Source organism: Propithecus coquereli, unplaced genomic scaffold (assembly GCF_000956105.1).
Source record: "Propithecus coquereli isolate 6110/MARCELLA unplaced genomic scaffold, Pcoq_1.0 Scaffold95, whole genome shotgun sequence".
In the NCBI taxonomy this organism is placed as follows: Eukaryota; Metazoa; Chordata; class Mammalia; order Primates; family Indriidae; genus Propithecus; species Propithecus coquereli.
In genome coordinates this window covers 6,490,943-6,505,934 of record NW_012155840.1, presented here as the reverse complement: position 1 = coordinate 6,505,934, position 14,992 = coordinate 6,490,943, and the positions used below count along the sequence as shown (strand labels likewise).

Genomic DNA, 14,992 nt, shown 5'->3' with positions numbered 1-14,992 from the left:
ACTAGTAGAAAAATGACTGAGATCAGATGGGATATTCAGGGAAGGAAGAGGAAGCCAGGTTTCCGGCTTGAGAAACGGGGTAAATAGTGTTCCCATTTACTGCAGCTAGAAATATCATGAACAAAATCAGAGCTAGAAAAGGCAGATCAGGAATCTAGTTTTAAACAAGTTGAATTTGAGATATCCGTGATACATGGAATTAGAGAGGCCAGGTGGGCAGTTAGACACATAATAGTAGTTAGAAGGAAGGACTGGGTTGAAGACACAAATTTGGGAGTCATCGCATATATACAGTAATTGAAGCCATGGGAGTAGAGGAGATCTTTTCGGAAGAAGTACAGAGTGAGTAAAGTAGTGTCTTCATCCATACAGGTTACTGTAACAAAATACCATAGACCAGGCAGCTTACAAACAACAGAAATTTACTTCTCATAGTTCTGGAGCTGGGAAGTCCAAGATCAAGGCACCAGCAGATTCAGTGTTTGGTAAGGACCCATTCCTCATAGATGACACCTTCTAGCCGTGTCCTCATGTGGCGGAAGGGGCAAGGCAGCTCTCTGGGGCCTCTTTCATAAGGGTACTCATCCCATTTATGAGGAGTCTGCCCCCATGACTGAATCATCTCCCAAAAGGCCTCACCTCCTACTAGCATCACCTTGGTGACTAGAATTTCAACATGTGAACTTGAGCAGACACAAACATTCAGACCACAGCAACAGAGAGCTGAGGATGCACCTTAAGGGATCCCTACATGCAAAGCTGTGTATTAACAGACAAGAAGGAGTCCATGTGACACACTGGGAAGGAGCCGCCACAGGGTTAGCAGGAAAGCCAGGAGGATGGGGTATCACAGGAGCCACTGGAAAGAACATTTCAGGGTCAGGAGCAGGGAGCTAATTGTGCAAAGAGCCGCAAGAACAACCCATAAGATACAGGAGGGCTGAAAAATGATCACTGGATCTGCAGCCCACCAAGAGGAGCGTGGGTACTGAAGTGGGGGCAAAGGCCAGACTGCAGCAGGTTGAAGAGTAAATGAGAGGTAAGGGACGGAGACAGTCGGTTAAGAAGTTTGGCTGTGATGTGCGAGGGAGACAAAGGGTGGTGCTGGGAGACAGATGTGTGTGGAGTCCAGCTCGGGTGTCAGAGAAGACGAGAGAGACTCAAGTGTGTTTACAGGCTGACAGGAAGGCCCCTGTACAGCGGGGGATGACACAATGGACAATGTACAGAAGTGAAATAGGTATAGGGAATAATCAACAGGTAGAAAGACCGACCTTTGATGGAAGGAAGGATATTTCCTACGAAGCTGCAGATTGCTCATGTGATGGTGAAGACCAGTTAGCTGTAGTGTTGGCTAGATTTTCTGAGGCAGAAGATTTTAAACATGGAACAGAAATTATTTCCTTTGTAATTACTTACAAAGATTATTGAAGGAAAATATGTTTCCCTGTTTAAAGATCACAACTGAAAAGCTGAGTTTGTTTAAACTATGTAATAATCTGCCCTAACCACTTGTCTCTCCCACTTGCTCTTGTTTAGATCTTATGAATCTAAAATATTATTCCTTTTCTTAAGCTATTTTTTTAACAAAATTACAGGCCAAAACTTAGTATTAGACTGAAGATTTAAAATGAAACTAGATTGCCATGAACTCTCAAAAAACATAGCTAAATCCAGAACATTTTATTCACTTCAGCCCTAATGTAAGCCAGCAGCACTGGACCGAATGCTACAAGTGAAATCCATTTCAGATGTCCTCATCAGCAATTTAATTGTGTGTTTACCAAAAGGCTTCATGATCTGTTAACATCCAGGGTTGGCTAGAGGAGGATGCAAACAGGCCAAAGCCCTGGGAGCTGGTCCCTTCAGGCCCTTGGACACTGCATAGAAAAGTCAGTTCAACTAACATCTTCACCCAAGGCACATTAGGGAGAATTCCTTGATAATAAAGGTAAGATCCCTAAAAGAGGAGATGAAATAGAAAGACATATCTACTTCCCTTTAGATTGATTTTACTATTCTTGTTGAAACATAGTGGCAAGAAAAAAGAAAGCCAAGTATTTGTTGAGTATCTACCAGGTGACAGATGCTAGACTAAACATATCTTTTTAGGCCAGGCTCACATCTGTAATCCCAGTACTTTAGGAGGCCACGGTGGGAAGGTCACTTGGAGCTAGGAGTTCAAGACCAGCCTAAGCAACATAGCGAGACCCTGTCTTTACAAAAAACAAACAAACGAAATTAGCCAGGCATGGTGGTGTTCGCCTGTAGTCCCAGCTACACGGCAGGCTGAGGCAGGAAGATCGCTTGAACCCAGGAATTTGAGACTGCAGTGAGCTATGATCATATCACTGCACTTCAGCTGGGTGACAGAACAAGACCCTGACTCTAAAAAAATTAAAATTAAAATTAAATATATCTTATTTAATCTTCACTGCAGGACTGTGAAATCTAAGCATTAATTATCTTCTATTTACAAATAGGGACACTAAGACCCAAGTTAGTGAAATAACGCCCAGAGGCAGCTAGTAGGAGGCAGAACCGAGACTCAAACTCAGGCCTCTCTAGGCCAACGCCCATGCTCCTTCTGTACTCTCCACTGATGGAAGGATTCTCAGAGAATCCCATGGCTCTGTGATGAGAAGTTAGTGGTACCCAGCAAATGACTGCAGGAGACAACACAGCGACTTCTGAATTTTCACAGGTTATGGGCACCAGGGAGAATTCACAGATCAACAAAGTATAATTTCTGCCTTTGAAGAACACCACACCGGAGAAGAAGAAGAGAAGAAAAGGAAATAAGTATCTATATTTAAGGGAGAACATTCTACATACAATATAAAAGCACAAAGAGTTGGGCAGAGAGCGATCACATGTGGCTGAGGGGTAAGAAGGAATTGGGCAAGGCCTGGGGAAGGAGCTGGCACTGGGACGGGCACTGCGGGAGGGGCAGGACTTTGCCACGCAGCGGTGGGGAAGGGCTTTCCAGGGAGAGAGGAAAGGAGGAGCAAAGACCTAAAGACAAAGCAACGAGGAGCCTGTCCAGATCGGTTGGTCACAGGGCACGTGGAGGGAGCCAGAGGAAGAGAAGGCTCTACAGGAAGCTTAGACAACGAGGAGCTGCTGAAGGTTTTTATACATAGACAAGGGAGGGACATGGCAAAGACTCCTTAGAAAGAAGAGGACTGGAAGAAGAAGAGACCAGTTAGAAAACAAATGTAACAGTCCTCTGGAGAGGCGTGAGGGTGAAGCAACAGAAATGGGAGGAGGTGACAGATGAGACACTGCAGAGGGACATTCCATGAAATTCAGAAATCGTTTGAGGTGCCAGGAGATGACAGACCCAGTGATGACTGTACAATCTCAAGTGGAATGGACTTGGGAAACAGTGATGCCATTAAAACAATCTGGGAATTTTAAAGCAGGGTTTGGAAAGGGACATTGAGGGATATGGGGGCAGAGTGGGTATGGAGCCACGCCGGTGAGTGTGAATATCACTGTTTGGGGAACAGCAAGTCCGACTGGGGATACCCAGCAGGTAGTTGGGAATGTGAGACTGGACTTCAGCAAAGAGACGAGGGTGGATGCAGAGAATCGTGCAGAACAATGACAGTAGAACACAAGGGGCTGAGTGAGACCCTCGAAACATAAAAAAAAGAGTCAAAGACAACCTTGGGGACTGCCTACCTTAAGGAAGCAAAGGAGTAGAGTAGAAACAGTCCGGTAGAAGGGGAGCCTGGATCACACAGGGTCACAGAAGCCAAGAGAAGAAAATTAAGAGGAGGAGGAGGTTGGCAGTCCAAGGATGGTGAGAACTGAAGCGAGGCTACTGCATTCATAAATTCGAAGGCAGCCTAAATTAGTTCAGCCTAAGGAAATAATTTGAGTGCAAAAAGATACACAAAGATGTTCATCACAGAGCTGTTTACAAGCGAAAAGCTGGAAATAACTTAAATGTTGAAAAATAGAAACTTAGGCTGGGCCCGGTGGCTCATGCCTATAATCCCAGCACTTTGGGAGGCTGAAGTGTTGGAGGTTACAGTGAGCTATGATCACGCCACTGCACCCCAACCTGGGAGACTGAGCAAGACTCTGTCTTAAAAAAAAAAAAGTAAAAAAAAAAAAAAATAGAAAATTAGGTAACTAAAGTAAATTAAAATAAATTAAAATTTATATAGCCATCAAAAATCAGGACCCAGATCTATATTTATTTACAGAGAAGGATGGCTACAATGGCTATAATACATTTCTAAGTGAGAAAATCAAATTTCAGATTATCTTATAAAAGAATGACCTAACTTTTATAAAAATAGCTAGATTTTTTAGAAAGACAGGAGGCAAAGAATAAAAAAGGCTGGAAGAAGATACAATAAAAGGTTAATAGTCATTATCAGATAGCAGGTTTAGTTATTTTTCTTTAGCACATAAAAATGATAAGCCAAGTATTATTCTAAGTGCTGTCAAATATTAATTTCATTTAGTAAGTGATAACATTTATCTTCTCTTTTGCTTATCTGTATTCTCCAATTTTTCTACAACAAATATGAGTTACTTGATAAAAATTTATTTTTTAAAAAGGATCATTAGTGACCCTTGAGAGAACATCTCAGACTAAAGAGGGAAGCCAGGCCAGGCGCAGTGGCTCACACCTATAATCCTAGCGCTCTGGGAGGCCAAGGCAGGCAGATCATTTGAGCTCAGGAGTTCGAGACCAGCCTGAACGAGAACGAGACCCCGTCTCTACCAAAAAAATAGAAAGAAATTAGCTGGACAACTAAAAGTATATAGAAAAAATGAGCCGGGCATGGTGGCGCATGCCTGTAGTCCCAGCTACTCGGGAGGCTGAGGCAGGAGGCTGGCTTGACCCCGGAGTTTGAGGTTGCTGTGAGCTAGGCTGACACCACAGCACTGTAGCCCAGGCAACAGAGTGAGACTCTGTCTCAAAAAAAATAAATAAATAAATAAAGAGGGAAGCCAGATCGCAAGGGATTCGAGAATGAGTGGCTAAGAAGGGCGGGCAATGCCTAGTGACAGTTCTCTTAAGAAACCTGGCCATAAGAGGACAGAAAAGCGTTTGGCTCTGTCCCATGCTGCAGATGGCAATCTGGACCTCAGCCAGCCATCAAAATCCTCGCCAGGCAGAAATGCTGAGCTCAGAGCAAACCTGTGGCCGTGGTGACAAAAAGGATTCCAAACACAGGCTTCAGTTATGGTGGAGTTTTAGATATATGAAAGAAATAGAGAACATTTTCACGAAGGGCACTGGTTTGATGTGAGCGTCACTGAAAACCTTCTCCATGAGAAGCAGCATAGCTTGATGGAAGTACGTGACTTCAGATTTACTCAGTACTAGGTCTGCTGGATGACAAGATAACCAAGTATTTATTAAAGGCTACAAATTCCTCCTCTCTGTATCTCTTTTATGATCACAGATTCTAATTTGCTAGAGAAAGTGCACCCTCCAGAAGGCTAAATACCCCCACACTAGATGCATGCAGTTTAGAATAGATCTACGGTTCTCACACAGAGGTGGGCACCACACAGAATCACCTGGGCAGGTTCTTGAGGGGTTTTGGTTTTGTTTCTAGCTTTCTTGAGGTATATTTCACACATCATAAAATTCACCCATTTAAAGTGTATAGGTCAGTGTGTTTTCGTATATTCTGAGTCGTCCAACCATGACCACAATCTCATTTTATAATTTTTCCAACGCTCCAACAAGAAGTCCTTACCTACTAGCAGTCATTCCCCTTTTCCTCTCCCAGTAACCTTCCTACATCCCCACTCTGCCCCTACTCTCACCTCAGCCCCAGGCAACTAGGTTTTTGAGCTTTTTAAATTTCCAGATGCCCAGGCCTCTGTCCCAGAGCACCAAAATCAAATCTCTGCATAGGCAGAGCTAGCACCTGTACTTGCAAATGCACGTCCTGGGTGATTCCAACGAGTCTCCTGTCAAGAGCCGGGGTAGCTGGCACTCAGTAAGAAGTCAGCAAACATTTGTTGAGTGAGTGAGTAAACAAGTGAGCAGGTAGATTTGAGGTTGCTAAGAGCCCTTCTGGCTCTAACAAGTTATACCAGTGGTGAAGTTGCTTTTTTTTTTTAAATTAAGGTTATTAGAGGGTAGGGACTGGACCTTTTGTTATTTATACAATTATCTGCTTTTCTACTCAAAAGGACTCACTGCCGTAGTTATTCTTCTAGGACCAACTTCAGTCTATTTCTGAAAAGAGTCTCTTACATCCTTGGTCCTTGAAGGCTGCTCAAAGAAGCCAACTAGATAAGATATGACAACATCCTTTGGCTGCAAGACAACAAATTCAAACACTATACTTCTTCAACCACCTTTGACCATGCCTGTTATTGCTGGCAATAAAAGCAACCCTCAGAGACAAGGCAATTGGAAAGAATGACTATCTCCTCTTAAAACAAAGAGAATAGAAAGCTGACTTAACATTTTACACAGAGCAACTATCACACAAAACTTCAACTACAAGACTTCAATTAAGACGCTCAGTGGCCATAATAATGAGAAAATCACTAATTAAAACGCATTTTAAAGTGGCTGCAAAGAAAATGTTTTCAAAGAGTATTAAAATAAGGGCAGTGATTCGATATATTTTAGTTGAGCTAGAAGAAGACAGTCATGTACCAACAGTGCCAAAGTAAAATGTTTCTGGATATCAACCTGAACTTTGAGAATACAACTTCCCAAAGGAAAATGCTAATGCAAATAGCAAAGGCTTTACCTGGTAGATTGTAGACGCAACCCTAAGCCTCAGAGAAACTACCATGGTCAACGGTAGTCCACTTGAAGTTAATGTTTCCTTGTCTATAGAAATTCATTTTCCCTGTCCCTTTCCTCTTTTTCCTTCTGTGTGTGAATGCAATAACCTCCTTAGGACTTTACTTTTCTCCACATTCTTCTCATATGGACAAATCTATCCTCCTTTCTACAGAATTAAGTCTAGGAATCTTGGTCTGGGTGCTGAGACGTTCCTGCTAAGCTAGCTTTTGATCACTGGGATGCACTGCAACCACGAAACAGCTGTTCCCCTCTTTCTGAAAATGAGATCATTACCATTTTGAACTAAACCATCAAACCTGCTTCCAATCCAACAGTCAGCAACTAACGCTTCATGAAAATAAAATTCCTCTTCCACTCAACTTCAGCCAAGGAGCCCAGAGCAGGTATGTTCCCAAGGGGTAGGCAGGAATGATGGCACCCACCTTTTTAGCTCTGCAATGAGCAGCACGGTGCAAGGAACTCCCAGGGTCATCAGAGAGATGTTGTTGATGGCGGGCTTGACAAACGCCAGGCATGTTGTAACTGCAGACAGGACGCAGACCACAGCCTTGAACCTGCCCCTGAAGCAGCAAAAGCAAAACCAAATCCATTAGCAAAGGAGTTTTTGTTTGTTGGCTTGCTTAATGTTGGCAAGGTACAGACACTGCTACAAGTGCAAGCTGAAAAGAAATTCTGCACTAAGTACCAAGGGTCTAAAAACCACTCTCACTTGCTGGCTCAGGAATTTCACTTCTAGGAATTTATGCTTAGGAAATAACCAGAGATTTTTCAAAATATTTAGCCATGAGAATGGTAGAATTAGAATCAACCTAAGTCTTCGAGGGTGAGATATGGATAATCGTTTTCTTGGTGTGATTTTTCTGTATTTTTTCAGCTGTTCTACAGCAGGGTTTAACAAACTTTTTCTGTAAAGGGTCAGATAATAATTATTTTAGGTTTTTCAGGTCTTCAGGTCTCTGCTACAGCTACTCAACTCTGCCATTAAGGAGAATAAGTAAAGGACCGGACATGGCTGTGTGCCAACAAAACGTGATTTGCAAAAACAGGACCCATTTGGCCCACAGGACGTAGTTTGCCAGTCCTTGTTCTACAAGGTGAACATGTACGACTTTCATAAGAAAAAGAGACTATTAATAAACCATAAAGTTTCCTAGTTCAAAAAATGTGCTATGTGTCTAGCACACAAAATTACAAGTTTTAAGAAAAAATTCTAATAGTATCAATATTTACTGACAATCCATAAATCTAGTATGGATTAGAATTTGAGTTGACAAGTTTTTGACATGACAAATCTTAGAAAAATAATTGAACTATCCTCCCACCCTTCGGTGGAGGTCATTTCAGTAGAAAGAGCTAGAAGTGGCGACGTGATCCTGCACACGCTCCTTCTTCTCTCCCTGGGACCCTATTTTCTTATCTATAAAACAAAAAGCCTGGACTAGATGATTTCTAAGGCCCCATGCATGACTTGAATTTAGGGGCACATGATTTTCCTGTTTCTGTTATTTCTCATTAGCACAATTTACTTTGGTCAAGAGCCCTGGAACAGGTCACAGCTGGGAAACTAATTTGAATAAAATTCCATTATAATGAAATCAAAGAGTATTGAACGTTCAAAATACAAATTTATCTCTTAAACAGGAAAGCCATTTATCATCAAGGCACAGGAAATCATTGATCAAGCTGCCAACTTTCTGACTGGAATGAACAGGAGTTGTAGCCCTGAACTTCTTACTACAGGAAAAAATATATTTGGGAAAACATCCAGGCAGCAAATCCTCAGGAGAATCATGTTTTTCTCCCAGCCCTGGCTGGTGTGCTTCAGCTACTGGATAAAAGGCTGCCTGCCCCAGCCTGAGGACGAGAGCCGCAGCCCATCATGTGCAGGGCCCGTGGGGACCCACAATAACCCTCTCACTGGGTTTGAGGTTCTGCGACCCATGCCAAGAGATTTGGTATTTCTCAATTGGATGAACACATAATCAGAAACTTCCAAAGTGCATCACCTTTCTTGTACCCAAAGGTTTAGGATTCAGGTACTAGTTAGAGAAGGCAACAGAGTGATTAAAAGCACAGGTGTTCCAGCGAGACCAATGTGTGTTCAAATCCTGCCTGCACCACTTAGCAGCTGTGGGACCTTTGGCAAGTAACTTAACTCTTCGAACCTTTCCCACGTAAAAATTAAGGCACCTGCCTCACAGTGCTCTTGTAAGCATTAAAGCACTTAACAGCGCCCAGTACGTGTTATGTGCTAATAAAACCCATTATTACCATTATCCTTACCATTATTTTGAGAATATTAATACAATTTTAAATATTATTTTTGTTGATAATATCACACTCTGGAGAAAAAGTCTGACTGAGCTGCTGTTGCAATCATCAAAGGCTGTCTAAAGTCTTGCCAAATAGTTTAAAGGCAGCAAGCTTGATGAAACATGCTTTCTTTAGGGAGACCATCAGCAGACACCTCCCACATCGCGTCCAGAGGGTGTGGAGGAGTGTGCTGGCCAACGAGGACGTTCTGTGAACACACGATTCTGCAACCAGCATAAATAAACAGAGGTCACGTGGCCAGCAGAAAGCCAGCCGGCCCGGCAGACCCCAGAGTCACCAGAGGCCCTTGGTACAAGACAGCCAGAAATAGCTAGGAGCAAGGGGCCCTGACTGGGTGTTTGCTAAACTGTGTTGACAGACAACCCTGACTGCAGCCTCTGGTCCTGTTTTCAACCTTCCTGCCCATTATGGTCTCACACTGAAACACAAGGCCAGGGAACCCTTAATAGTGCCCCTTCTTCCTGTATTCTCCAAACCAAAACCTAGCAACCCAATACTGTCATAATATTTTTATAATAAAGCTGTTACTGTTATCATTAGCTACCCTTTAAAGCTAGTGGTTGTCAGCCCTATCAGACCCGTGCCCATTTTTGTATCAGATATTTGGTAATGCCCCTCTTACTCTTCTGAAATGAAATGGAATTTATGGATGGCAAAGCCTTCCATCATTGTGACCACCAAAAACGTATCCACAAACTTCCCAGATGGTCTGTAAGGGCTGGAAATGTCCCTGGTTACAATCCACTGCTTTAAATTACCCTTTAGACAGCCTGGACAACATAGCGAGACCCCCAGCTCTAAAAAATAAACAAATAAAACATTAGCTGGGCATGGTGGTGTGCACCTGTAGTTCCAGCTACTTGTAAGGTTGAGGCAGGCAGGGGGGCAGGGATGGCTTGAGCCCAGGAGTTCGAGACCAGCCTGGGTGATATAAAAAAATTTTTTAGGCCGGGCATGGTGGCTCACGCCTATAATACTAGCACTCTGGGAGGCCGAGGTGGGAGGATTGCTTGAGTTTAGGAGTTCAAGACCAGCCTGAGCAAGAGCAAGACCCCATCTCTACTAAAAAAATAGAAAGAAATTAACTGGACAACTAAAAATATATAGAAAATTAGCCAGGCATGGTGGTTCATGCCTGTAGTCCCAGCTACTCAGGTGCCTGAGGCAGAAAGATTGCTTGAGCCCAGGAGTTTGAGGTTGCTGTGAGCTAGGCTGACACCATGGCACTCTAGCCTGGGCAACAGAGTGAGACTCTGTCCCCAAAAAAAAAAAAAAAAAAATTTTAAAAAAAAGCTACCCTTTAGGGACAAAGCATCTTATCCTAGAAGAGACCTCAGAGAGCTTATCAACCCTGTTATTTTGTAAGTAAGGCACTAAGGCCCAGAGAGTTTAAGATTCCAGCCCCAAGTCATCCGGCAAGCATGCTACAGGGCAGGCAGGTCCCAGCCGGCTCCCTTGCTATTCAGGATTCAAAAAATGAATTGGATCATAAAGTGAGGGCTGCCCCTAGACTTTGTAAAGGCACAGTCATAAAAAGCACAGCAGTATAAATTCTTTAAGAAGTAGATACAATTAGCCTATAATAGTTCTTTTTTCTTATTTTTTTCTTAAAACAAAAATATCTGGAAATTATTAATACCCATCAACAGCTGAATGTATGTCCTGAAGATTCTTGGGACTTTCTAGGCAAGATGAAAGAAAACCCTTCTTCTTAAACCTACCAAATATATCCTAGTGACATAATCAACATTAATAATTTCCCTACTCTTCTAGAAATCCTTATCTTCAAAACATTTGCCCATATTAGCCATTCATAATAACTGCTAGTACTTATTGAGTCCTTATTCTGCATGAGGCACTGTACTATACACTTTATGTAATTTTTCCATTTACTTCTGACCCCATGAGGTAGACACTTTTATCATCTCCACTTTACAGATAAGCAAAATGAGGTCCCAGAGTTTTTTTATTTTTAAAAAAAGTGGATTATTATTCAAAGCCATGTCTGTCTGATCCAAAGTCAGCCACCACACTCTACTGTCTCTTCTCCAGAAATCTCACACTGGAACGAATTTCAATATGTGTTTAGAAAATATTCCAGCAAAGTCTAGATCACTGGGGGGAAAAAATGGAGATAAATGTTAACCACCTGGTAAGTTCCGGCAGTTAAACCAGACACTCTTTGAACTACAGAAATCCTGATTTTGACATGAATTCTTTGGTCTGGCCTGCCACTTCCACTGCAGAACTGTCACCTGTCCCATATCACAGGCAGTAAAACCCACACAAAGGGGTTTGTCCTTCTGGCCCTCTTCTTGTCACTGGAAAATTGAAGATGTACAAATAGAGCTGAAATCCTTGTCTACTTTTCTCTTAACATGCACTTTTTCTTTCTTTGCTCATTAAAATGTTCAATGCCCACTCTCTCCTTCAGTTTGCATGTGTATCTCAGAAATGCTAGGCAGAAATCTCCTCCAGTGCCATTGGTAGGAAGGACAGCTAACCCTGATGGAGCACTCACCACGATACTGTGCTCAGTGCTCTGCAGGACCATCCCAAAGAACCCCAAGGTGAGTACTATTATTTACCTAATTTGACACGTGAGGAAATAGAGTCAAGACAAGTGACAGTTTATAAGCAGTGAAGCTAAGATCCAAAGCCAGACAGTTTCCCAAGCCAGGGATATATAGGTGTATGGTCCTCTGTGCCTCCAAAGGACTCTGCCCACACTGAAGACACAGCCACCACATCTTCACGTCCTCCCGAGAGAAAGGCTGCAGGGTGCTGGCGATGGACAGTCCCAAATGGTCACAGACACCTCTGCCTCACAATATGTTTTCATTATCAAAGTTGTAAGCTTTAATTACCAACGTCATCGCCCCATTTTCTTCTCTGCTGCTCATAGCATTATTCTCCCTACCTCCAAGAAACAATAAAAGAAAAGGGGGAAAACGGTTTTCTGTAAAGAACACATTAAAAACTGCTACTTGGAATCTCAGTGTAGGCCTCCAGAATGCCGCACACAAATCAACAAAACCCTCATTCCCGTTTCTTCAATTTCTCACTCAGATTTCAGGACTTGAAAGAGCAGATCTAAGAGAAAAGTGATTCCTCAGCTTTCCACCTAACACACACCAGGCTCAGGGAAAAGAAAGAGGTGACTGGTAGCACCCTGAAAACTGGAGGAAAAGCCAAAAGGTCAATGGTTTGTTTTTCAGGCAGAGTCAAAAAGCCCCTGCCTGCAAAACCACCTCATGTCCCTGCCTCTTGCCCGCCACCTCTACCCCTGCCCTCACACCCTCCCTCACCTCCCAGGTCTTCCCCGGAAGCTGAATAGGGAAACAAAACAGTAAGACTAGAAACTGGACACAGCCTAAACCAATCTGGCCACATTTTAAAGCATGCTTTCTTGAAGGCTTCAGCAAGATGGAGAACCACACTTCATCTAAGACCAGGAACTTCTACTTGTAAACAAAGCTCTCTCTCTCTCTCTCACCCTCTCGCTCACTCGCTCTTCTCTCATTTTTTGATAAGTAACCTTCTTAAGGGTATGTCTAACTGCTTGACCACACTTGAAGATAATACTATTTAATTCAAATTCTGCTTCCTTGGATAAAGACTATACAGCTAATCCATTTAAAGTATGTTTTCTCCCTCCTTCATTTAAAAATAAATTTTTACTATTCAAAACTAACATGTGTGCCTTGTAAAAAAAAAAAAAATTCAACCAGTTTCGATTAAAGGTAAAAGTGGAAGCTCCTCTCCATTCCAATGTCAAAGAATAGCCAATGGCAGAAGTTTGCTGTTTTCACCTGCCAGTTTGGTGTTTTCACCTGTTTTTGTGCTCATACAAAAACATATACTTAGAAAGAGTGTAGTTCATTCATTCTAAAATTAGGATATCACACACACACGATTCTATAATGTGCTTTTTGCAGCCAACATTTTCCACAGATACTTTTCCACTTCAATCCACAGAGAGCAGCCTTAGTCTTTAACAGCTGTGGTGTGGATTTTACTTCAGACGTATAAAACTAATGGAGTTAGATTGGTCTTAAGGAAATGTTCTAGCAGAAAATCAAACATCTTTGAATAACCATCCAGTACTTTCGCCCCCACTGGAGGTCTTTCCACTCTTGCTCATAGCAAACAAGGGAGATATTTGACTTTTGGTCCCTAATATTATATAAATTCTTCTCCAAGCATTATCAAAATTTCCTCTCTTATCTGTCAGCTTATTTATACTGTCATATCATAAAAACAATCAGTAGATATTAAAGTATATGATAAACTCATCACGAGGCTGAGGTCAACCATGTGTTATGGTTCTTGATAGATGCATCATTATATTGGGTACTGCACCTAGTGGTAAATGCAAAATGTTTAGCACAAGCTTACCTGTCATTCCGAAAAATCTTTGGTAGATACCTTCTGGGGAACCACATGGCCAGAGCACACATCAGAACCCAAAGGATTGCAAGTTCATCAAGCATCTGACCCAGGAAACTAAGGGTTGCATGGAAGTAGACGGATCCAATTCCTAGAATCAATTACAACCAATAAAAAAAGGTCACCACAGAAGAAGAGACTCACGAATTCAATACACTGCTTAAGGATAGCCCTTTCGCCAACTGCTATCACAATCACCAGATCACTCTATCTCTCTGAAAAAAGAAACCAAAGGAAGAAACTCACACCACCCACCCTCAAGTCTAGAAAGAAGACTTCAACCAGAGCCCAAATATCAGCACATGAGAACTTTAACAACTCCACAGTTACACACGCCCTGTCTTCACCCACTGAGCCTTCATGGGAACAGGCAGTATGTAAAACTCAACATTCTTTCATCGATAAGAATTCCCAACTTGCCTGTAGGAGGAAATGAAAATTATACAAGTATTTCACAGAACAATGAGGGAGCAAACATCTAGATTTTTTTCTTTAATTTTAGTCCATTAGAAACCACAGTCTCACCAGAGTTCAATTGTTTCACATGACTTTCTTCAGATGTTCTCATAAAATTGCACTGGCACAACCCCAATAGCTACTGCACAAATGAAGTCTCAAAGGTAGGTAAGTGATAGTTACAGCCAACCTTGTTATCAAGCCTACATTCAAAGAGTCCTTTTGGCGTCAAGCAAGAGGGAAAAAATTTGCTAATACGTCAGAGTGACTTGAGTTTACAAAACATTATGTTCAGAGGGGACAGGAAGTATGCGGAATCCCATTTCCTCCCGTTCAGTCCATGCTCCCAAGCGAATCCACTTACCCACTACAACTAAAAGAGTCCATATTAAGTAGATGCCACTGTTGAAGCATGCTGCATACTGACGAAACAAGCACATGCAGATGGGCGGTAAAATGAAAAACAAGACGTTGCTGATCTGGGGGGAAGAATGTAAAAAAAAAAAAAAATGAATATTAAGTAAAAGGGCAAAAAATAAAGCAGCTTGCTCCAAGTGTGTCCTTTGAAAACTGGGATAAATATAGCCACACATCTTGTTTAAGGTCCTGCACTTTTTTTTCTTATGGTGGATGTACAACCAAGAAAATTTAAAACATCTTTAACGACCATATGACCATTTAAGGGGCTCCTTGCTACCTCTTTGATTGTAGGAGCAGCTATAAAAACACTGCAATCCATGAAGGGTACCCAGGATCATCTCTTGAGTCAAAGACCCAGTAACACCTATTGTTTGTCTGCAAGATTAATTATGAAGCATTCTAATTTACTTCCATTTACTTTTTTAAAAATGTGTTTTAAGAGATAGGGTCTTGCTATGTTGCCCAGGCTGGCCACGAACCCTTGGGCTCAAGGGATCCTCCCTCCTCAGCCTTCCAGGTTGGCTGGAC

General features: G+C 42.2%; 1 protein-coding gene across 1 annotated transcript in view; it reads right to left on the bottom strand.

Moving 5' to 3' along the window:
- Positions 1 to 14,992, bottom strand: part of ACER2 (alkaline ceramidase 2) — a 34,517-nt gene that overhangs the window by 10,158 nt on the left and 9,367 nt on the right. Inside the window, exons 2-4 of the mRNA XM_012665030.1 lie at positions 14,409 to 14,523; positions 13,538 to 13,679; positions 7,228 to 7,365 (exon numbers count right to left, since the gene is read on the bottom strand). Coding sequence (XP_012520484.1) covers positions 7,228 to 7,365; positions 13,538 to 13,679; positions 14,409 to 14,523 — 395 coding nt within the window. The remainder of the gene's footprint in view (positions 1 to 7,227; positions 7,366 to 13,537; positions 13,680 to 14,408; positions 14,524 to 14,992) is intronic.